This window comes from Podarcis pityusensis, assembly GCF_964106645.2.
Source record: "Podarcis pityusensis genome assembly, chromosome: 8".
NCBI lineage: Eukaryota > Metazoa > Chordata > Lepidosauria > Squamata > Lacertidae > Podarcis > Podarcis pityusensis.
This window is the reverse complement of record NC_138033.1, coordinates 8,181,650-8,203,933: the sequence shown is the minus strand read 5'-3', so window position 1 is coordinate 8,203,933 and position 22,284 is coordinate 8,181,650. Positions and strand designations below refer to the sequence as shown.

The 22,284-nt window shown below is 48.5% G+C and overlaps 1 protein-coding gene and 1 long non-coding RNA gene across 2 annotated transcripts in view; both read left to right on the top strand.

Moving 5' to 3' along the window:
* SLC1A5 (solute carrier family 1 member 5) overlaps positions 1–15,051 on the top strand; it is a 39,970-nt gene extending 24,919 nt beyond the window's left edge. The window contains exons 4-8 of the mRNA XM_081018930.1: positions 1,821–1,987; positions 3,482–3,715; positions 4,750–4,944; positions 11,568–11,702; positions 13,742–15,051. Coding sequence (XP_080875056.1) covers positions 1,821–1,987; positions 3,482–3,715; positions 4,750–4,944; positions 11,568–11,702; positions 13,742–13,970 — 960 coding nt within the window. The 3' untranslated portion in view covers positions 13,971–15,051. The remainder of the gene's footprint in view (positions 1–1,820; positions 1,988–3,481; positions 3,716–4,749; positions 4,945–11,567; positions 11,703–13,741) is intronic.
* The window catches only part of LOC308484550, a 57,347-nt gene extending 39,231 nt beyond the window's left edge, over positions 1–18,116 (top strand). Inside the window, exon 2 of the long non-coding RNA XR_013989968.1 lies at positions 17,433–18,116. This is a non-coding gene — a long non-coding RNA (uncharacterized lncRNA). The remainder of the gene's footprint in view (positions 1–17,432) is intronic.
* The last annotated feature ends 4,168 nt before the right edge of the window (positions 18,117–22,284 follow it).

Here is a 22,284-nt window from a genome sequence, read left to right as displayed (position 1 = left end):
TGTTTCGGCCGTGCCTTTAGCAGGTGACACCCCTGCTTGTCTGAACTGCGCAAGACTTTCCCACACAGGCCGTTTTATGGGTCTCCTCTTTGCTATTGGCCATGGGACCAGCCACAAAGGCCTGTCCCCTCATTGCCACTGGGCCTCTCAGCTGCCACTGGGCCTCTTCTGGCTTGATGACTAAGTGCTGCCGGGTTCTCTGAGAAGAAGTATGGATGTCCTTTAGCTCAGCTGTTTGAAGAAGGGAAGTCAGGGCTGTGTTGAGTAGGGGGGACCATTTGATTCTTTTAGCTGAGGATATGCCAAGGTTTGCATTAGGAATATATTGCGGTTCTACAATAGAATTGTTGAGGAGCGGACCTGCAAAAGCCAGAGTTAAGGGTAAGTGGTCGCTTTCAATCTTATAGCCCACTTGGAACTCTGTGACAAACTTGTATGCAAATCTTGAGATTAGGATATAATCTATGACACTACCGCCAAACTTTGTGGAGTGGGTGTATTCCCCAGGGCAATCCCCCTCTATATTGCCGTTTAGTATCAGCAGGTCCCTCCGCTTTGCAGCCTGGGCTAAGCAAAGCCCTGGGTAATTGCATCTAAGATCTTTAGAAAGGCGGGCAGTACCTGTATCTAAATGGATGTCAGAGACCAGAAACTGGTTGTAGTGGGTGTATAAGCTGTCATCATTAGCACCCATGCGTGCGTTGAAATCTCCACCAATAATGAGCGGAGCAGCAGGATGGAGGGATTCAAGAGAGACTATATAGGACTCTAAACCTGCCCAAGTGGCCTTAATTGTTGATTTTTTTCTGGCAAGGAGATATATAGACGCTGACCAGCAATAAAGAGGCTCTCCTTCTTCCGGGAGAAGTATTCCCTTTCTGAAAAGCACTTGCTGGGCCTTGTTTTCCTGTGGCCCAGGGAGTTGTCGTGGAAGGATACAGAAGAAGCACTCCCTGTGGGTGAGGTGGCAGCTGGTGCTGTTACGCCTCAATCGGTGGTGCCACAGATAGAGAAAAGGGTGGCAGGAGCAGTTTGGGGGGGGGTAACAGTTGCTGCTCTCCCCCAGTTGTTGCTGACTCGGTGTCAGGGAGTGGAATGAGGAGGAATGGTGGAGACTGGCCTCTCCCTCCTGCCGCACCAGAGAAGAGGGAGACAGTATAGATTTAGAACAGTGGTTAGCAGAAGGTCACAGATCAGAGGCTGCAGAGGGGAGAAGCTGGAAAATACTGGGAGAGGAGCAGGAAGAAGCAGCAGCAGGGGAAATTCAGCTAATAGACTCAGTGTCTTTGGAAAGCGTGCCAGACTGGCGGGCATTGAGAGTAGGAGAGCAGAAATCTCAGAGGCAGAAAGCACAGATTAGCCGATGTAGGAATCACGTATAATAGGAGAGACACGGAGAGGGTGGGACTCGGAGCAACACCACTGTCCAAGAAGCGACATCTCTATGCCTCTCTCTGTGAATATTAAATAAAATACTTTGGTAAGAATGTCTTGTTTTCCCATTTCTGGCAGCTGGCCGTGAGGATTCCTAGAAGCCTGACACTTGGTGGTTGTGGTAAATGGTGGAATAAGCAAATGAGGCAAGGAGGGGCAGGAGCAGCATGCTTCCCTGGTCTTCTGGGAAGTATGGTGGTGTGCTGCTGTAAACCTTCCCCCCAACTGCTGCATCCTCAGGACAAATTATTCGCTTGCTATAATCTCAAGGATATGGCTGTTGTGTGCAGACGTCTGCCTTGAGGGCAGGGAAACCCTCGACCGCTTTTCAAATCCCTGGCTGTTTTTGTGACGGAAGCCTTTCCTCCCTCTTGCCGTCCCCTTAGATCCCCACAGGCACAGAGGTGGAAGGGATGAACATCCTGGGCCTGGTGGTCTTTGCCATCGTCTTTGGGATTGCTCTGCGGAAGCTCGGGCCGGAAGGCGAGAACCTGATCAAGTTCTTCAACTCCTTCAACGAAGCCACGATGGTGCTCGTCTCCTGGATCATGTGGTAAGGAGTCTCATTGGGGAACAGCGCAGGTGGGGATAAATGTTAACACAGAAGAGTTGGCTGCAAGGCCTCTCTGGGCTGGGTTTTGTGCGTTTCTGTGAAGTTCCCTGCCAAACTGACGTAGCAAAAGCTGATTTCTGATACACGTGTAGTGCAATCGCATCTTATGTGGAAGTTTGTTTCTAAGGGTTCCACGTATACATGAAAATCACACAGGCTTTGCTCTCCAGGCAAGACGGACTGTTAAAAAAACTCTTTTTACACCAGGAAACCCCAAGCAGACCTGGCACAAAAAGGACTTTCAAGCTCTCTGCTTGCTTGAATTTAACTTGTGAAATTTCAAACAGTCTGCCCTCAATTGCATATGGTTGAAATCTCGTGAGTTAAACGCTTGTAAGATGCAATTGTACTGTACTCTCATACCTTGGAAGTCGAACGGAATCCATTCCGGAAGTCCATTTGACTTCCAAAACGTTCGGAAACCAAAGTGCGGCTTCTGATTGGCTGCAGGGAGCTCCTGCAGCCAATTAGAAGCTGTGGAAGCCCTGTTGGATATTCAGCTTTCAAAAATAGTTCGCAAACTGGAACAGTCACTTCCAGGTTTGCGACGTCCGGGAGCCGAAACATTTGGGAGCTAAGCAGTTTGAAAACCAAGGTACGACTGTGTATATGTTATGCAGACTAAGGAAATTAGAAAGATGCATCAGTTATTCTGTATTTGCTAGTGGCAGTGCAGGGGGAGGCATTGAAGTCCTGCCTCATCACTCCTAGAACTTCTCCAGCTTCTGATATCTTACCAGGTGTTGCTCATGGCCATAAAGGCCACTTGGCAACTGTTGTAGCGGGGTGGAGATTTTCTTATTTTTCTCTCCTGCCTGCTGTTCTGCATCACATTCACCCAGTGCTATACCAGCTGCACTGGCTCCCAGTGGAGTACAGGATCAGGTTTAAGGTGCTGGTTTTAACCTTTAAAGCCCTAGATGGCCTAGGACCCTCATACCTACAGGACTGCCTCTCCTGGCATGTCCCACGGAGGACCTTACGGTCTTCAAACAAAAACATCTTGGAGGTCCCAGGCCACAGAGAGGTTAGGCTGGCCTCGACCAGAGCCAGGGCTTTTTCGGCCGTGGCCCCAATCTGGTGGAACTCACTGTCACAAGAGACTAGGGCCCTGCGGGACTTGACATCTTTCTGCAGGGCCTCCAAGAAGAGCTGTTCCACCAGGCCTTTGGTCAAGGCACGACCTGACCCTCTCCTTCGGTAATCCTCACAGAACTCTAGCCCAATGGTTGCCATTAATTTTATTTGAACTGATTTTATAATGAACTGATTTTATAATGTTGTATTATTTTACTGTTGTTAGCCGCTCTGAGCCCGGCTTCGGCTGGGGAGGGCGGGATATAAATAAAATTTGTTGTTGTTGTTAATAATATTTATTATTATTATTAGGTCTCGGTGGTGTTCTTGCTGATCCTCCTCTCTCTCTCCTTCCAGGTACGCCCCCCTGGGTATCATGTTCCTGGTAGCTGGCAAGATTGTGGAAATGGAGGATGTGGTTGTCCTCTTCACCAGCCTGGGCAAGTACATCTGCTGCTGCCTGGTGGGCCATGCCATCCACGGTCTCATCGTCCTGCCAGCCATCTACTTCATCTTCACCCGCAAGAATCCTTACCGGTTCCTTTGGGGCATCTTCACTGCCCTGGCCACCGCCTTCGGCACTTCCTCCAGGTATTTATGAGCTGGTTGCGGCTCCAGAAAGCCAGGAGAATGGGATGGGGGTTTAAAAGGACACCTGTTGCATAGCCAGAGTGCAATTTGCTTGGAGTGAATGGTACTCGAATGCCAGGCAGGGAGGTCGGCTGAATCTCTGCTTCCTTCCCACCTTCCCCCCCATTAAATCCTTTATTGAAATTCATAGATATCATACAGTATCTTAAATCCACATATACAAAGAAAAAAAAATAACCTTACATAAATTTACTATTTCCGTTTTCTAACTAAAGTAAAATAAAATAAAGTAAACCCCATTGTTTCCCAATGTAATTGACGTTTGTAATATTGAATGTACTTACAATTCCTACTTTACTCTTAATATATTTTCTAATACTTTCTTACAACATGTACCATTTCCCCCATATTTCTTAATATTTACTTTACACAAGAGGTAGGGTCATTCGAACGCTGCCATGGATATTATATCACTGTTACAAATTTGTAAATATCTCTTGAACATATCCCATTTTTGAATAAATGGTTGTTTTGTATTACCCCTTAGTTTATTTGTCAATAGAGCCATTTCTGCGTAATCCAGTAATTTGTTCTGCCATTCCCTTAATGTTGGTACTTTTCCCCCTTTCCAGTTTGATGCAATTAGTAATCGGGTGGCGGCTGTTCCGTATAAGAAGATTTCTCTTATATTTTTTGGGATATCTCTAGCTGAACAATGTCAGGAAACAGTTTCAGCAATAATAATAAAAAAGCAAAGGCATATAAAGTCTGTGTGAACCCTACCCTGGAAAGCTCATGGGCACAGAATTAACGGAGGTGGGTGGGAGCTCTCTTGAAGGCAAGGAACTGTGCAGCTTGGGTGCCACCACTGAGAAGGCTCACCTTTGCATGTGGACGGAGGCAGCCCTTAAGGGGTCCTGCACTGTGATTTATTCCATGTTGGAACTGGTGGGAGTTGTGCTGCGCCTGTGAGCTGTTTCAGGAGCACTCTCTCTCTCTGCCCACGTTCTCAAGCCACCTCTTCCTCCTCGCAGCTCTGCCACCCTGCCCCTGATGATGAAGTGTGTCGAGGAGAAGAACGGCGTCTCGAAGCACATCAGCCGCTTCATCCTGCCCATCGGGGCCACGGTCAACATGGACGGGGCTGCCCTCTTCCAGTGCGTGGCTGCCGTCTTCATCGCCCAGCTCAACAACAAGCCTCTCAACTTCATCCAAGTCATCACCATCCTGTGAGTATTCCGACCAGTCTCCCTTCGGGCTCAAATGGTGGTCCTTAGAAGCCCACGCACCTTGCACAACCTGTTCCCTCCCCTTTCCCCAAACAGACAAAGCCCACCACCCATAGACTGTGGCCCACCTTGCCAAGCTGCTGGCAGGCTGCCTTCGCTGTATGTGCTTAATAATAATAATAATAATAATAATAATTTATTATTTGTACCCCGCCCATCTGGCTGGGTTTCCCCAGCCACTCTGGGTGCCTTCGACAAAGACCAAAAATACACTAAAATATCACACATTAAAAACTTCCCTGAACACGGCTGCCTTAAGATGTCTTCTGAATGTCAGGTAGTTGTTCTTCTCTTTGACATCTGATGGGAGGGCGTTCCACAGGGTGGGCGCCACTACCAAGAAGGCCCTCTGCCTGGTTCCCTGTAACTTGGCTTCTCACAATGAGGGAACCATCAGAAGGCCCTCGGCACCGGACCTCAGCGTCTGGGCAGAACGATGGGGGTGGAGACGCTTCTTCAGGTATACTGGGCCGAGGCCATTTAGGGCTTTAAAGGTCAACACCAACACTTTGAATTGTGCTCGGAAACGTACTGGGAGCCAGTGTAGGTCTTTCAAACCCGGTGTTATATGGTCTTGGCAGCCACTCCCAGTCACCAGTCCAGCTGCCACATTCGGGATTAGTTGTAGTTTCCGGGTCACCTTCAAAGGTAGCCCCACGTAGAGTGCATTGCAGTAGTCCAAGCGGGAGATAACTAGAGCATGCACCACTCTGGCAAGACAGTCCGCTTTTTTCGTTCTTCCTCTCACTGTTCACCGTGGGGTTGCTCAAACACCCACATTCTCCTAAGACTTTTCTGCAAAACCAGCCCATTTGATCTGCACCAGGTGGGCCTTCCATTCCTTGGGCGCATTGGGTGAGGAAGAGAGACTAGACAAGCCACAAGCAAACAGCAAGCACATTTAAGTCGTTGAGCTTGAGCATCAGGGCAAATATTCCTCTACATCAGCACGGTTTAATATTGTGGCATTTTGAAAGGTGGATGGTGGGTGGCTGGTAGCCCCTGCCACATCCTGGAAATCAAGGGGAAGCAAGAGGGCAGGTTGAAGAAAACAAAGAGGAGATTCCGTTTTCCAAAATGATGGTTCCTGCACAAATTTCTCATGGTGATTTCCTGTCCTGGAGCTGCAGGAAGTGAGCTTTGGGAGCAAGGAAGGGGGTTTGTCCAGCCTGTTCAGATAACCAGCTCCCAAAATTTCAACTTCCTGCTGGTGAAGTGGGTGGTGATAATTCACACAGGTTCTAAGACCCCTCTGCCCTTTCCTTCCCGGTAGAATGAGAGTGTGAATCTGCCAGAGGGCACGTGCTATCTTGATGCTTTAGTGCAGGGGTCGGCAACCTAAGGCCCGTGGGCCACAAGCTGCCCACGGGGGTCGTTTAACTGGCCCACGAGCTGCCTGCTTGGCGAGTCCCTGTGTGCTGCCCTAAACCAGCACAGCATGGCACGGGGACTCGCTTCCGCAGCACCGGAAATCGCGGGCGCGGTCTGGCCCACAGAAGGATCTCTGCTGGAGTGAACTGGCCCAGGCAAGGTAAACCTTGCTGACCCCTGCTTTAGTGGGATATAAAGTCGGCTGCAGAAAAGGGGATCATGAGGCCACTGCAGAAACGAAGGGGGGATTTATGCTGGGAGGTACCCTTGGTCCACCCAGAATGGATGGACTGGGGGTTTGGGGAGATGAAACCTTAAAAAAAATTGTGGCAGGAACAACCAGAGTTTGGTGTGCACTGAAGTGACCGGCTGGGCAGACCAGTGTAGCTGAACATTTGACAGGCACTTGACTTGATAGGCTGCCTCTGTAAAGCTCTCTGGGTCGATCTTAAGGACTAGGAACCTGGACGAAAATTGAGGCCATTCAGCATGTAGTGGGTTGGTTCTGCACCAAGTACCAAATTCTGATCTTGTTCAGGACTTGATGCGGCAAACACAGAAACTCTTTCCTAGTCTCTAGGGTTTTATTTGCCTGGCCAAACACTAGACACCTGCCGCTTCTCCAAGCTCCTCTAATCTTTAAGCCTTCTGCTGTTTCTGCCACGTCAATACCCAATTCCTACAATGATGATGATCAGCTGGACTAAATTGTCGAGCACCAGCACAAATGCTCCTCTACATCAATACTGTTTAATAGTGCAGAATTTTGAGGGGTGAATAGCCGGTGGTTTGTGGAGCTGTACATCTCTAGCTCCACCCCCCCCCCAATATCTCTCACACACTCTATGCAGTGCTTGATTGCAATAATAATAAAAAACCACTCACAACGCAATTTACAAAAGATTAAACAGCAAAACTTAGAAAAATGTACAACCCTGCTTTGAAACTTCCAAATATATCTTTCAATTCATTCAGGTAGCATCTAGAGATGGGGCCAGCAGCTAGTGTAGAGTCCTGAGCCATTGCCACTTTTGTCAGTGACAAAGTTCTAGTCCTCATGACTAAAAGAGATGCACTCAGCAAGGCTGCTTGAGCTTCTGCTTGGATTTGCCACTCAAGCCCTTCTCCTGCTGCGCTTCTCATCCCCTTCCTCCCCCTATCAGAATGATAACTCTTCTTTAAAACTCCTCTATCAAGGTTGGAATAAAATAGGGGTCAGCAGTTAGATTGACCAAGGAATGGCTAGAGACTTTCCTTGGCACAGTATTTTGCTTTTTTTTAACAGACGTGTCGAGGGCAGAAAACCTTTGCAGACTGTTTTTTTGGGTGCATTTTTTAAAAAAAGCAATTGCAAGTAAAACATTGTTTTCTCCAGTTCAGGAGGTGGACCTGTCCCTCCTGGCCTCAAGGTGCTTAATCATCAACTGTGTCTGAGGCCCTTTGTTGCGGCATAGGGCAGTAAGAAAACTGCAGGCTTAGGCAGAACTTGCGACCAGAAGGGGTCCGGGAGGGAGCTGGGAGGTTCTGCTCAACTGACCTCTGCTCTGCTGGAGGCAGGATTTCAGCTGGGGCTGTTTTTGTTCCTGGCTGGTCATCCGTCCATGTTTGTTCCTCTGTCTTGGGTTAAAAGTGCAGGCCCCCTGCCCCCCGCCCGCAAGATCCAGCTCTACATTCTGCAAACCAAGTTCCAGTCCAGTTTGTGTGTCTCGGTCAACAGCATCACGTGCCACAGATGTGGCAAGCTGCTTTTGGACCCTGAGGGGATTCTCAAGAACGCTTTTTGTCACTGAGTGGCGGCCACGAGGAACCCAAGCAATTCGTTGGGGCTGCCGTGTGTTTTTTTTTTAGGGGTGCTGAGGAAACAGAGGGAGAGCTGTGCCCCTCTCATCACCCTCCGTTGCATTGCAAAGGATCCCACAGCAGATGAACCTCTCAATATTGCCCCCCTTAACAAGACTGCTGTCCGAAAGGGGTGGGAGACACACAATACCTAAGAGATTAAATAATCATAATAGTGTGTGTTTACCCTAAACTAGTTCTTTGGAGTCTAGACCAGTGTGATTTTCTTTTTCATTCATTCTTTATACAGTCATACCTCGGGTTACAGATGCTTCGGGTGGTGCGATTTCGGGTTGCGCACTACGCCGAACCCGGAAGTACCGGAACAGGTTACTTCTGGGTTTCGGCGCATGCGCAGAAGCGCTGGATCGCAACCCGCACGTGCGCAGATGCAGCGCTGCAGGTTGCAAACGTGCTTCCCGCATGGATCACGTTCGCAACCCGAGTGCCCACTGTACAGTGCCAGAAATGCAGGGAGGGAGGCTTTTAATTTGTCATTTGACGCAGGGAGACAACTGCAGTGGAATTCCCTCCCTTAACAGGCCAGACTAGCCCCATCACCGATGGTCTTGAGGCAGGCAGTTAAAACTGAAATTTCATCTGTGTTGCAGACTACTTCAGGAGTCTTTGTTAGGATGGAAAAGTGCTCTCAGAAGCAGATTACAAATTGGTGATGAGGAGGCCCCTGGGTCTCCTTTATTCTGCTCTGTGGACTTAGGTTTGGCTATTGCAGGGCAGCCTTCGCCAACATGGTGCCCTCCAAATGTTTGGGACTACAGCTCTCATCAGCCCCATCCAGCAAGGCCATGCCCCCATCCACCTCTGCATCATACAGCTGTGCTGGAGGGGGCTAATGGCAGTCATAGTCCAGAACATCTGGAGAGCCCTGAATTGGTGAAGGTGGCTGTTGAGCATGGGGCACCACTGCTACCCAGCTGGCTTGGGTAGGAAGACCTGTAAGAGGCGCCACAGAGGAGATCGCCTTGTTGCAGCATCAGGGAGGAGCTGAAGGCAGCCTTCGCCAGGCTTGTGGCTCTATGGGAGACAGTGCCACTGGTTTTCTCATGCCTAGGGTGAAGAGACGGACTCTTTAATCCAGGGTGTGGTGCCTGATTCATTCTTGACCCTGCCTAGTGGTGTGTGTTTGTGTTCCCCAATTGCCAGCTAATCTGGTTAATACCTGAAGGAGCGTCTCCACCCCCATCGTTCTTCCCAGACACTGAGGTCCAGCTCCAAGGGCCTTCTGGCATTTCCCTCCCTGTGAGCAAGTGAGGTTACAGGGGACCAGGCAGAGGGCCTTCTTGGTGGTGGCGCCTGCCCTGTGGAACGCCTTCCCTTCAGATGTCAGGGAAATAAACAACTACAGTGGTACCTCAGGTTAAGTACTTAATTCGTTCCCGAGGTCCGTACTTAACCTGAAACTGTTTTTAACCTGAGGCACCACTTTAGCTAATGGGGCCTCCTGCTGCTGCTGCACTGCCAGAGCACAATTTCTGTTCTTATCCTGAAGCAAAGTTCTTAACCTGAGGTAATATTTCTGGGTCAGCGGAGTCTGTAACCTGAAGCGTATGTAACCCGAGGTACCACTGTATCTGACTTTTAGAAAACATCTGAAGGCAGCCCTGTTTTGGGAAGTTTTTAATGTTTGATGTTTTATTCTGTTTTTAGTGTTCTGTTGGGAGATGCCCAGATGGGCGGGGTATAAATTATTATTGTTATTATTATTTATTATTATTAGGCATGATTCTCCAGAATGCCAAGAAATGATAAATTGTGAGGGTTAGGGTGGTGTAGAGAGGAACTCGAGTGCACAAACAGGTCATAGTTTGAATAAGGAACCTAGAAGGAGGAAATCTTTGGCCAAGGGTCCAAAAACCCACACACCCAGTTGCCACTGGTTACTAAAATTTGGAGTAATGCTTGAGTTTCCAGAAGTTGGCTGATCTCTCCCTACCCATCACTGACTGAATTTATGCTGGTCTGTCTAGGATCTGCTTGCTGCCTTGTCCTGTTCTCAACCAGTAGCCACTTCCTAGAGAAAGGATTTCCCAGTTAGAGCTCTGACCTCTCTTGGCTAAGCTGTGGAAGGAAGGAAGGAAGGAAGGAAGGAAGGGAGGAAGGGAGGAAGGGTGATCAGGCCCACTTGGGGCTCTGATGTCCTTCCAAACCGGCTGCCACAAAATCTGGCTGGTGCCTTTGGCTTTGCAAAAGTTACCGTATTTTTTGCTCCATAAGACATACTTTTTTCTTCCTCAAAAGTAAGGATAAATATATGTGCATCTTATGGAGCGAATGCATGGTCCCTGGAGCCGAATTAAGGTACCCCTACCCATATGGGCCAGTCGTGACCGACTCTAGGGTTGTGCGCTCATCTCACTTAAGAGGCCGGGAGCCAGCACTGTCCGGAGACACTTCCGGGTCACGTGGCAAGCGTGACGAAGCTGCTCTGGCGAGCCAGCACCAGCGCAGCACACGGAAACGCCGTTTACCTTCCCGCTATAAAGCAGTACCTATTTATCTACTTGCACTTAGGGGTGCTTTCGAACTGCTAGGTGGGCAGGAGCTGGGACGGAAAGACGGGAGCTCACCCCGCCACGGGGATTCGAACCGCCGACCATGCGATCGGCAAGTCCTAGGCACTGAGGTTTTACCCACAGTGCCACCCGCGTCGGAGCCGAATTGCCCAGGGGCAAAAAGCAGATCATGCTTTTTTTTTTTTTTTTTTTTTGAAAGAGGGGAGTGGGTGTTGAAACAAAGCCGCTGATCGTTTGCCGATTGGGGAGAGAGATAAGGGATGCTAGAGATGAAGGAGGCTGCCTGGGAGTGGGGAGGGAAAGACAGCAAACTTGCAAAGGGGGGAAACAGGAAGACTAAAGCAATAAGGAGAGAAATTAGAAGAAAAGGAGGAGCAAAAAACTGCTCTAGCTAAGGAAAAGACACTAAGGCAAACAAGAGGAAAGGGTGTGATGAAAGCAAACAGCTGATGGTGGGATCGGCAGAGAGATAAGGGACATTAGCGGAGGCTGCCTGGGGGGGGGAGGTAAAAGCCCATGGATCCTCAGGATTTTTACATTGGGTCACCCCAAATTCACCATCAGATCACATGTCTGTGGCCACAGCATGAACCACAAAAATCATACAATCACTGTTTCGTTTAGAATATTTTTTTCTTGTTTTAATTTAAAAACTAGGTGCGTCTTATGGTCAGGTGTGTCTTATGGAGCAAAAAATATGGTGCCCTCCTCTCTCCCTGCTGCTTTGGGTTCCCCCCACACTCTCCAGATAAAGACCAAATCCTGCACTTGAGCATCGAGAAGGACACATCTCTTAACCTGCCCCCTTCCATCCCACAGAATTACTGCGACGGCGTCCAGCGTCGGAGCTGCTGGGATTCCTGCGGGTGGCGTCCTCACCCTTGCCATCATCTTGGAAGCTGTCGGGCTGCCCACCAACGACATCTCCCTCATCCTGGCAGTGGACTGGCTTGTGTAAGTACCGCGGGGGCAAAGTTTGAGGGAGAGGCTCAGCGATCAGGAGCGACCGGCGATTTCCCTGACTGATGTTCATAGCGTCGCAGGGTTGGCAGGCTGGCTAGTCCCAACTTCCCCGCCAAAAGACGGGATCTTTTTCCCTCCCGCCTCCTTGCTAGTTGCCCTTCAGGTCCTCTTCCTCATGTGTTGGCCTTATTCCGCAAGCAGAGAGGAGAGACGTTTGCAGCAAGTGGCTCAAGGAAAAGGCCCCAGGTTCACATAGTAAAGCAGAAGCCATTGCAGAAAGTTGCTGCCTTGAAAGCAGGTGGTAGGTAACCAGTTGAATCTTCTGCAAATAATCCTCCAAGGACAATTTTTTGGGGTGGGGCGTTTGGCTGGACAAACCTGCCTTGGACCAAGGCCACATTTGCACCATACACTGTTAAAAGATGCCATATAATGCCCATTTTGCATTTATAAGAATTCGATCTTTTAGCGTGGCAACACCTAAACTTGAACTCGCTGCCTGTTGACATCACCCGTGCTCCCACAGTGTTCTCTTTTTGTCACCTTCCGAATTTTGTTTCATTGATCAGACAAGGCTACCCAGATGCTTAGAACGTTGATGTGTGTTTTGATCTGTTTTTAGTTTATTGCTGATTTTAATTCTTAGTTTTTTTAGCTGTTTTTGCCGTTAATTTTACTGTTTCCTCCTTCTTGTAAACCACGTTGAAGTTTTTTTTTAAAAAAAATTACAAACAAGCTGTGTATAGGTTTTATGAAATAATAAAAATCAATACAATTAAAGGGTTATGATTCTGCTTTCAACAACGGCTTTGCCTGGAAAATCCTGGGAGCTGTAGTTTATTCAGGGTGTAGAGAGTTGTTAGGAGACACTCCTATTCCCCTTCGCAGCTACAATTCCCAGAGTTGCCTGTAAAGAAGGATTGATCGCTAAACTACTCTGGGAATTGTAGTTCTGGGAGGGGAACAAAGTCTCCTGGCAACACTCTGTGCAAACCAAAGCTCCCAGAATTATTCAGGGGAAGCCGTTCCTGTTTAAAGTGGTATCAGTGCGCTTTCTATGGATGGTGCAGATGTGGCCAAAATAAGGCTGCTGGTCTGTCCAGCCCTGTAATCAGAGTGGAAGTAGCAGCTCCCCAAAGATTCAAGCAGGGGTCTTTTACAGCTTTGCTGCCTGACGAGGTCCTTTCAAGCACAGATGCAGTGTTGAATGGGGAACCTTCTGACTCTGAGCCATTTTTCTTGCATTTTTTTTTTAACCCAGTCTCTCTGGGGAGGAATCAAGCAGGTCTCTCCTCCAACTCTCCTCCAATATGTCCCCGGGATGCTCATTTACCCGCTGAGTGGTGTGTTTTGTTCGTGGCGGCCAGGGGGTGTATTTGTCCAACTGACTTGTCCAGTATGGCTGGCTGGGCCAGGTGTGCTGGGGGGGGGGGCCTCAGAGGAAAGGTTAAAAGCAGCTGAGCATTTAGCTTTTCCTCCTGTCGCTTGGGGGAATCTGCACATGGCGCAAGAATACAGGAAGGGCCCGGCTGGATCTGGCCCAAAGGTCTAGCCTGGTTCAGCAGCCACATGCCTCTGCGTGTTCTTAAGTGGGGCACAAAGGTCTCAGCCTTTCCCTCACTGCAAGAAGCCAAGTTACAGGGAACCAGGCAGAGGGCCTTCTCGGTAGTGGCGCCCTGCCTGTGGAATGCCCTCCCACCAGATGTCAAAGAGAACAACAACTACCAGACATCTGAAGGCAGCCCTGTTTAGGGAAGCTTTTAATGTTTGATGTATTACAGTATTTTAATATTTTTTTGGAAGCTGCCCAGAGTGACTGGGGAAGCCCAGCCAGATGGGCGGGGTATAAATAATAAATTATTATTATTATTATTATTATTATTATTATTATTATTATTCCCTGCTGTTTGTCTGGTTCTCAGAGATAGATTGCTCCTGAACATGGAGGCTCTGTGTCCAGTGAATGTTGCTAACAACCCTTATTGCTTAACCCCGAGCACCTCAGTCATTGCCTCTTTCTTTTGCACCAGGGATCGCACCTGCACCGTCCTAAACGTGGAAGGCGATGCTTTTGGCGCTGGGCTCCTGCAGGTGTACACCGAAAGGACGGAAGGCAAGGCAGAGGCAGAGGAGCTGATGGAGATCAAGACGGACGCCGGCAAGGAAGTGGGGGCGGAAGAAGGCTCCCCACTGATCAAGAGGGACGGGCCTGCCCCCTTGGAGGGCATCAACTCCTGCGAAAAAGAATCTGTGATGTAAAGCAGCCTACGAAGAGGCTAGACTTCTTTTTTTTAAGTTAGGGTTCCATTTTTAAGGACAGCTCCCGAATCTGCTCCACCTTTGAAAGACTTCTGTTTCCCATAAGAAGCAAGGGCAGGTGGTTTGGTGATGGGGAACTTCTTCGATTTTCACCCAGCACACTCCTTTCCACCTTTTTTTAATGACTGATTTTTCACACAGTGCTTTTAAAATTTCAAACGGGACTTTCCCCCCTGAAAAATGTCAATGTTGGGGGCTTGATGCTGCCTGGAAATAGCTCTGCTTGGCTGGAAGCCTCTCCCTCTTTAAGGAGATGAGGGTTGGGGGTGCTGTTGCTCAGGAGAAAGGGCACTCTGGATATTCTCAGAGGCACAATACTTTGCACGTTCCAGGCTGAACCCTTAAGTTTTTAAATCTGCAACGTGGAAACTGGTAGCAGTGACTCTGGAGGTCTCTTAATATCACTCTTTTCCTTCTTCCGGATCTCTAGCTACCTTTGCTGCTTTTTATTTTATTTTATTTTATTTTATTTTGTGTTTTGGACCAAGCAAGGGGGGTGGGTGTTGTCCTTTCCGTGTCTAGTATCTTTGACTCCCTCCCATTGTCGTCACCCCCTTTTTAGTTACATTTCATTGCAGGAAGAGGAAGCAGTCTACTTTATTTCCGGACAGATTTATTCTCCCCTGGCCCACCCCACAATTCAATAACTTGAGCAGTGCACCGCTTGAACCTATAAATACCTATCGTCAAACAGGAATGGGGGGGGGGAGAGAATTTCTTTCTGCCTTTTACAATTTCTTCGCTGCCTTTCTGCCTTTTACAATTTCTCTACGAATCCTAATGCCAAGGTTGTGCGATGTGCAATTGAACACTGAGAGTCACCGCTGGGTCGCTGGGATTTCTGCCATCCCCTGCAAAGCCAACTTTCCTTGAATTGCTTAAAACCTACATATTTTCCTCCCTTCTTCCCTGCTTGGGTCATCATGTGCAAAAACTAGACAGTACTCCAGTGCTCTCTTGAAGTGGCAACTCCTGGTTCCAACAGCTGCGATGCAATTTAATTTATTTCTGGAACTTGAAAGGATCCGAATGGTGTGTTTTCTCTCCACGATGGAATTAAAGGGGCAGGGCAACGTTAGGAGGTCAAAGAGAGTGAGCGAGACTGGAGTAGCTTCAGAGGTGAGAGATAACCTCTGGGGCTCCGTTTCCCATCACTTTTATTCCAGTCTTGTGCTGAGCAGCCGCTGATGTGCAAGTGGGCAGGCTTTGCAGAAGGAGCTGGTGAGTGGTGGCCCCCCTGGACCAAATTTTCAGCGCTGCCTGGCCTGTGCAAAGCCCAGCAGACGCTGAAGCAGACATTAGCAGTGAGGAAGAAAGGGAGGAAGTACCACCGGCGATGGGACAGAGTAGGAAAAGTGGTGGAATCTTTGGCTAGGTGTGCGTGCAGGAGGTGAACCTCCAGGGTCCTTCTGCCTTCCTTGCAGTGGCTGACAAAGGCCTGGCAGCACCCCCACAGAAAACTGCAGGGCCTTAACTTAAAGCAAATATATACTTATGCACACACAGGGTCACTTGGAAACTGTGGCTGGGCCTTCAGCCTTGTCCTTGTCTCACACGCAGGCTTAGACTTTGACCGATGGAATCTTTTGTACCTTTTCAAGTGTCTGCAATCTTGAGGACTGGGAACTTAGCTGAGAATCGTCTGATTCTCCCATACGGCCTCAGTCCAGTATAACTGAAGGAGCGTCTCCACCCCCATCGTTCTGCCTGGACACTGAGGTCCAGCACCGAGGGCCTTCTGGCAGTTCCCTCGCTGCGAGAAGCCAAGTTACAGGGAACCAGGCAGAGGGCCTTCTCAGTAGTGGCGCCCGCCCTGTGGAACGCCCTACCACGAGATGTCAAAGAGAAAAACAACTACCAGACTTTAGAAGACATCTGAAAGCAGCCCTGTTTAGGGAAGTTTTTAATCTTTGATCTTTTATAGTGTTTTTAATATTCTGTTGGAAGCCGCCCAGAGTGGCTGGGGAAACACAGGAAGATGGGTGGGGTATAAATAATATATTATTATTATTATTATTATTATTATTATTATTATTATTGGCAATGGATTCTACCTGGGCATATCTACTTCCATACCTTGTAGCTTCCGGAGCCTATAGATCAGAATCCAAGTGCTGGTGCCCTGTCCCTCCACAATGCCCTGTGCAGATCCAGAATGCATACTATAATAATAATAATAATAATAATAATAATAATAATAATTTATTATTTATACCCCAGCCACTCTGGACGGCTCCCAACAGAATATTAAAAACACTATAAAAGATCAAAGATTAAAAACTTCCCTAAACAGGGCTGCTTTCAGATGTCTTCTAAAAGTCAGAGAGTTGTTTATTTCCTTGACATCTGATGGGAGGGCGTTCCACAGGGCGGGCGCCACTACCTTTTGCTGATGCAAATTGGGTTTGTGCCGCAGGCGCTCATGAGCTGGCCAATAGCTGCCTGAAGCATATCAGTGGAGATGTTTTGCAGTCTTAAAAAAAAATAAAAATCATTAGAATGTCAGAACTTTTAAATCCGACTTCAGTGTTTTGAACTGTAGATCTTATTGATTAGTTGGATGCAGTCTCTTCCATTTTGGCCATGCAGGACTCCTTAGCAGGCTTTGTCTGTCAAAATTCGGAGGTAGGCTTCAAGTGGGGTCTAGGCAAACACCAGTTGCTGCATGGGGCAATTAGGTTTTGGTCTCACAGTGCACTGGAAGCAGATATTCTGGTAATGTTCCTTTAAGATCTTCCCGCTGCTGAAATGTTACTTGGTGGAAGTGCTAGAGAAAGGGCTGCCTAGTCCCCTTCTTTAGTTACTCTTCTAAAGCATATAAGAAGTTAGGGAGAGCCATCTGTTGGCAAAATTGATCAATCTGTTGTTAACCGCCCTGTGATCTTTGGATGAAGAGCAGTATACAAATTTAAAAAATAATAATCTCTGGTGGGTTTATGCTCCTCCATCTAGCAACTTTCTCCTTTAGAAGTTCTTGTGGTTGTGCAAAGCAGACTTAAGGAAGTGGTCAACAGGATTGTGTGCACCCTGCAGAGAAACTCATTTCTGTACATTGATAGACGATGTGTGAATTAAATGTATTTACTTGGTGAACATCATAATAATGTTGCAAGGACGACACTAGTAGATATTTTCACCTCTGACTTCTGAAAGTTGTAGTTTCTGAAATACAGTGGTACCTCAGGTTAAGTACTTAATTCGTTCCGGAGGTCTGTTCTTAAGCTGAAACTGTTCTTAACCTGAAGCACCTCTTTAGCTAATGGGGCCTCCTGCTGCCCCGCACCGCCGGAGCACGCTTTCTGTTCTTATCCTGAAGCAAAGTTCTTAACCTGAAGCACTATTTCTGGGTTAGTGGAGTGTGTAACCTGAAGCGTATGTAACGTGAAGCGTATGTAACCCGAGGTACCACTGTATAAGCAGTAAGAGTTAGGAACTTCCTTTTTCTCTAAAATAAAAGCTACTCTTTTGTGACTGGTTCACCACCTGCATGCAATAGCACATAATGTCCAAATATGTGCAAAGTTCTCCTGGTGAGAATTCTGGAGTTCTCCCTTCGTGCCAACAGAGCTCCCCACCTGTTTGGGCAGGAATGGTGTTTTAAGTGTTCTCTGAGTGGGCGGAGATCGCTGGCATTAAACAGGAGCTCTCTAGATTGCACCTCCGCACGGATTTGTGCCAAGGCTTCCCCTGCCAAAGCAACTTTTATGATAATACCTGTTGAGATCAGATCTCCAGATGAGGGGTGGAAACATCTGCCGTCACTTTTGGGGGCACAGGCTGTACTACATCAAAGCCCAGAGCCTGTAAGTTTCAGGGTTTGAACTTTTGGTTCTTGCAAGTCCAGGTGTGACTTAACGGAGAGAGAGAAGTGTGGGACTCTGGGATAGGGGAAAGAAGCAGAGCCTTCTGGCAGGGCTGTGTGTTCTATCCCTCATTGCTTCAACGATACAATTCAAAGCGGATAAGTGGTTAAGGTTCACAGCCCTTAGGTGTGGGGATCCAGGGTCTTCCTCCTTTCCATGGCTAGCAAAGCCAAAATGAAATTGTGCACAGACTGCAAAATAAATTGTACAAAACATGAAACGACGCCAGTTTTATCCGTGTGCCTGATTTACATACAGGATGTGGTTTTCCTTGGTACATGATTTTTTACTTTTAGCGCAGAACGCATGCATTCCCTGCCGTTGGGTGATCATAGGAGGCTGGCTCCTGTACCCCTCGTTCCACATTCCACTTTGGGTAAACCTTCAAATGCCAGTGACTGGTATCCAGCTGGCACTTCAAAATAAACATGGGTTTTGTTTTAGTGCCAAATATACCACCCTCTGTATTCTGACAGGAGGTGGCAGTTCCTAATACAAGCTGTGTTGAGAGCCAATGCAGGTGGATTGTAAGTGGTAAGCTGTAGGTGCAACCTCCTGTTGCTTAAAAGTACCCTCCGTTGCTGAAGGCCGTTCAGAATTGCCCTCAACCCACAAAGAGGCAAAGTGCGGACGACCATTGGGGCTCTCTAAGCCCCCATCTGCAAAGGGGTTTGGGTGCACGTGACAGCTGACACTTCGATGATCCTGATCCACAGAATTTGGGAAGGGTTATCTGGGTTTTCTGGTCTTGCTGCTTATCGGGGTTATCTGGTCTTGCTGCTTGCCCAGATAGAGGATCATCTGCTTGCTGCTAAGTCTTCTCAGCTGCTCAGTGAAAGCAGGAGATGGGCACAGCCTCCCTCTGTCATTCCATCTGCTTCTGCTGCTATTGCAGTTCTCCCAGCTTCAGTCCCGATCCTGTACGGAAGAGAGCCTAGCCTGCAGGCTGCCTATACCACTGAGTGTTAATGGGTGGTGCACTTGCTTTAGCTTCTGTTTCACAGTCAACAGGGGTGCAGAACGGTACCATCTCTACGTCGGGGGCGTATTTGATGCCTGGGTTAAGAGCTGGCTTCCCTAGGAAGCAGCTATGATAACTTTCTTCCCAATATCGGAACAGGTGAGCAGGATGGGCTGTTGTGCCAGCTGGCATTTTTCTCCGATGTTGAACCTGCTGGTCTTTGGCGGGGGCAGAGGGGTGGTGGCGGGCTTGCATTTCTTCAAACCAGGCCCTGCTTTTCTGTCCTTAGTGGCAGCCTGATCTGCAGAGAGCTGCTGCTTTCCATGATTTAAAAGTTGGGCCTGCAGATCAAGCTGCTCTTAGAAAGATGCAGGCAAGGCCTGTCGTGTTTCTGGTGAGGTAGCGACCCCCAAAGTGGGGGCGAGACTGATTTCTTGGGGGTGGGGGTGATAAATCAGGTTGGTTGTTATTTGCACACAATTTCCTTCCTACATTTTGGGGTGGGGTGGGGTGGGGGGAGGAAATGTGCAATTGCCACATCGCACAAGATAATAAAAACAGATTTGGAAGCAACGTGTGTCGGTTTGTTTTCTTCATTAATGTTAAATCGTTTCTGTGGCGCTTCCCCTGCGGAAGGCGATTGCATTATCACTTTCTACGCTTGAGGCTCCCGATGTAATGTGTGGCGCAGCAGTTGCCAGCAGGTTGCCTGCAGCTTCCCAGGTTTCCACAGGCCTCTGCTGATGAAATTAGGTTTCAAAGCAGCATTGCCTGTAGTCAATAGAATCTTCTGCAGTGTCTAAGAAGGGTGTCCGCAATAGTTTCTTCTGCCCATTAGTCCAAAAGCAACCCCTGCCAGTGATCAGTGATACTGACCACTGCAAGCAACGGCTTATAAATTACTAAAATGAGAATTGTTCCAACATTTTTTTTGGTCTTATTATTACAGGAACTTCTATGATAAATAAATAACAAACTCTGGGAAATTCATAAGCCATTGCCTGCACAAGTTGTTCTCTCCCCCCCCCCTTTTTTTTTTGCAAACTCTTATTTGCAGTTCCTGAGTTCAGTGGAAGTGATGCTACCCTAAGGAAGCCTTCCTACCTTAGGGAGAAGGAGACCTGCCTTACACCTGGTCTATTTGTTCATCTAACTCAGCACAGTACTTTAATGGGCAGGGGGACGCGGGTGGCGCTGTGGTCTAAACCACCGTGGCTCTTGGACTTGCCAATCAGAAGGTCGGCAGTTCGAATCCCTGCGACTGGATGAGCTCTCTTACTCTGTCCCAGCTCCTGCCAACCTAGCAATTTGAAAGCATACTAGTGCAAGTAGATAAATGGGTTCCGCTGCGGCGGGAAGGTAAACAGTGTTTCCATGCGCTCTGGTTTCCATCACGGTGTTCCATTGTGCCAGAAGCGGTTTAGTCATGCTGGGCACATCAACCAGAAAGCTGTCTGTGGACAAACTCCGGCTCCCTCGGTCTGAAAGCGAGATGAGTGCTGCAACCCCATTGTTGTTGTTTAGTCGTTTAGTCGTATCCGACTCTTTGTGACCCCATGGACCAGAGCACGCCAGGCACTCCTGTCTTCCACTGCCTTCCGCAAGTTTGGTCAAACTCATGCTGGTAGCTTCAAGAACACTATCCAACCATCTCGTCCTTCTCGGGAGTCTTCTCTTCTCATGAGGTGGCCAACGTATTGGAGTCTCAGCTTCAAGATCTGTCCTTCCAGTGAGCACTCAGGGCTGATTTCCTTATGGATGGATAGGTTTGATCTTTTTGCAGTCCCTGGGACTCTCAAGAGTCTCCTCCAGCACCATAATACTTTGGCCACCTCATGAGAAGAGAAGACTCCCTGGAAAAGACCCTGATGTTGGGAAAGATGGAGGGCACAAGGAGAAGGGGACGGCAGAGGACAAGATGGTTGGACAGTGTTCTCGAAGCTACCAGCATGAGTTTGACCAAACTGCGGGAGGCAGTGGAAGACAGGAGTGCCTGGCGTGCTCTGGTCCATGGGGTCACGAAGAGTCAGACGCAACTAAACGACTAAACAACAATCTCTCCTGTATCTTCATTCCAAATACTGAAGGGGAACATTGCAAGCCACATCATGTACTCTTGACTGTAGCTACATTTGCAGCCGGTGGCAGGTTTTCTCTTTGTGGAAGCCAGAACCACAGTCAACTCTGCACAAAAGCCAAGGGGCGCCTGCTGTCTCTGCGGGCTGCATTAGGCTCAAGGCGAGTTTGGGTATCCTGCAAATCCTGGCCTGCCCCGGCAAACTCTGAGAAGCTGCTTGTGCCTGGGCTGAATAGCTGCGTGGGCGCAGCCCCTGGGTGCTCGCCAGCCTCTGAACAAAGAAACGCAGGGCTTGAGGTACAAGGAAAAACAGACCTTAAGGGAACGCAGTCTTCTGTCCTCTGTTGACTTGCTGAAACTTGCTTCCCACTCTGCCCTTTTGGTACCTGGCAAGGTTGAAGCACCTGGCACATACACGACACACCCAAACGGCTGGGTGTGTAACAAGGGGAAGCTGTGTACACAAAGGGAGAGGGAGACTTGGCTGGGGAGGAACAGGCCTGACACTGCTTGGCTGCGAGGCTGCAGTTTTTATTTCCCATGAAATTAAAAAATTAAGGTCTTTTACGCAGGTGGCGCTGTGGGTTAAACCACAGAGCCTAGGACTTGCCGATCAGAAGGTCGGCGGTTCGAATCCCCACGACAGGGTGAGCTCCCGTTGCTCGGTCCCTGCTCCTGCCAACCTAGCAGTTCCAAAGCACATCAAAGTGCAAGTAGATAATTAGGTACCACTCCGGCGGGAAGGTAAATGGTGTTTCCGTGTGCTGCTCTGGTTCGCCAGATGCGGCTTAGTCATGCTGGCCACATGACCCGGAAGCTGTACGCAGGCTCCCTCAGCCAATAAAGCGAGATGAGCACCGCAGCTCCAGAGTCTGGCACAAGTGGACCTAATGGTCAGGGGTCCCTTTACCTTTACATATATATATATAAAACAAATGTTCATGGATTTGCCAGGCAAACACATACATAAATGTATGGGTCACATGTCTGAGGCAGCACAGGAGGGCAGTCCTGGAGCCATTTCGGCTCCCAAACTGACCAAATGATTTCTCTGCAAGGTCAAGGAAAATGGAAGAGCCTCCCCATTGTCTTTTCATTCACAAAAGCTGTCTTAAGGGTATGTCTGTGTATGAATAGGGTGAGCCTGTGACCTGGCTCAGGAACTAAGTTTTTTTCATACAAAAGACTGGCCAGGCTCCCCAGGGTATCCAATCAAGTAAGCATTCACAGGTAACCTGCCACAGGAGATAAACAACGACAGGAGATAAACAAGGCACTCAGATTTCTGCTGTAGACTGCCCTTTCTGTGATGTAGGTATGATGTGTCTGGGGGATGGTCTTGGACTCCAGGGC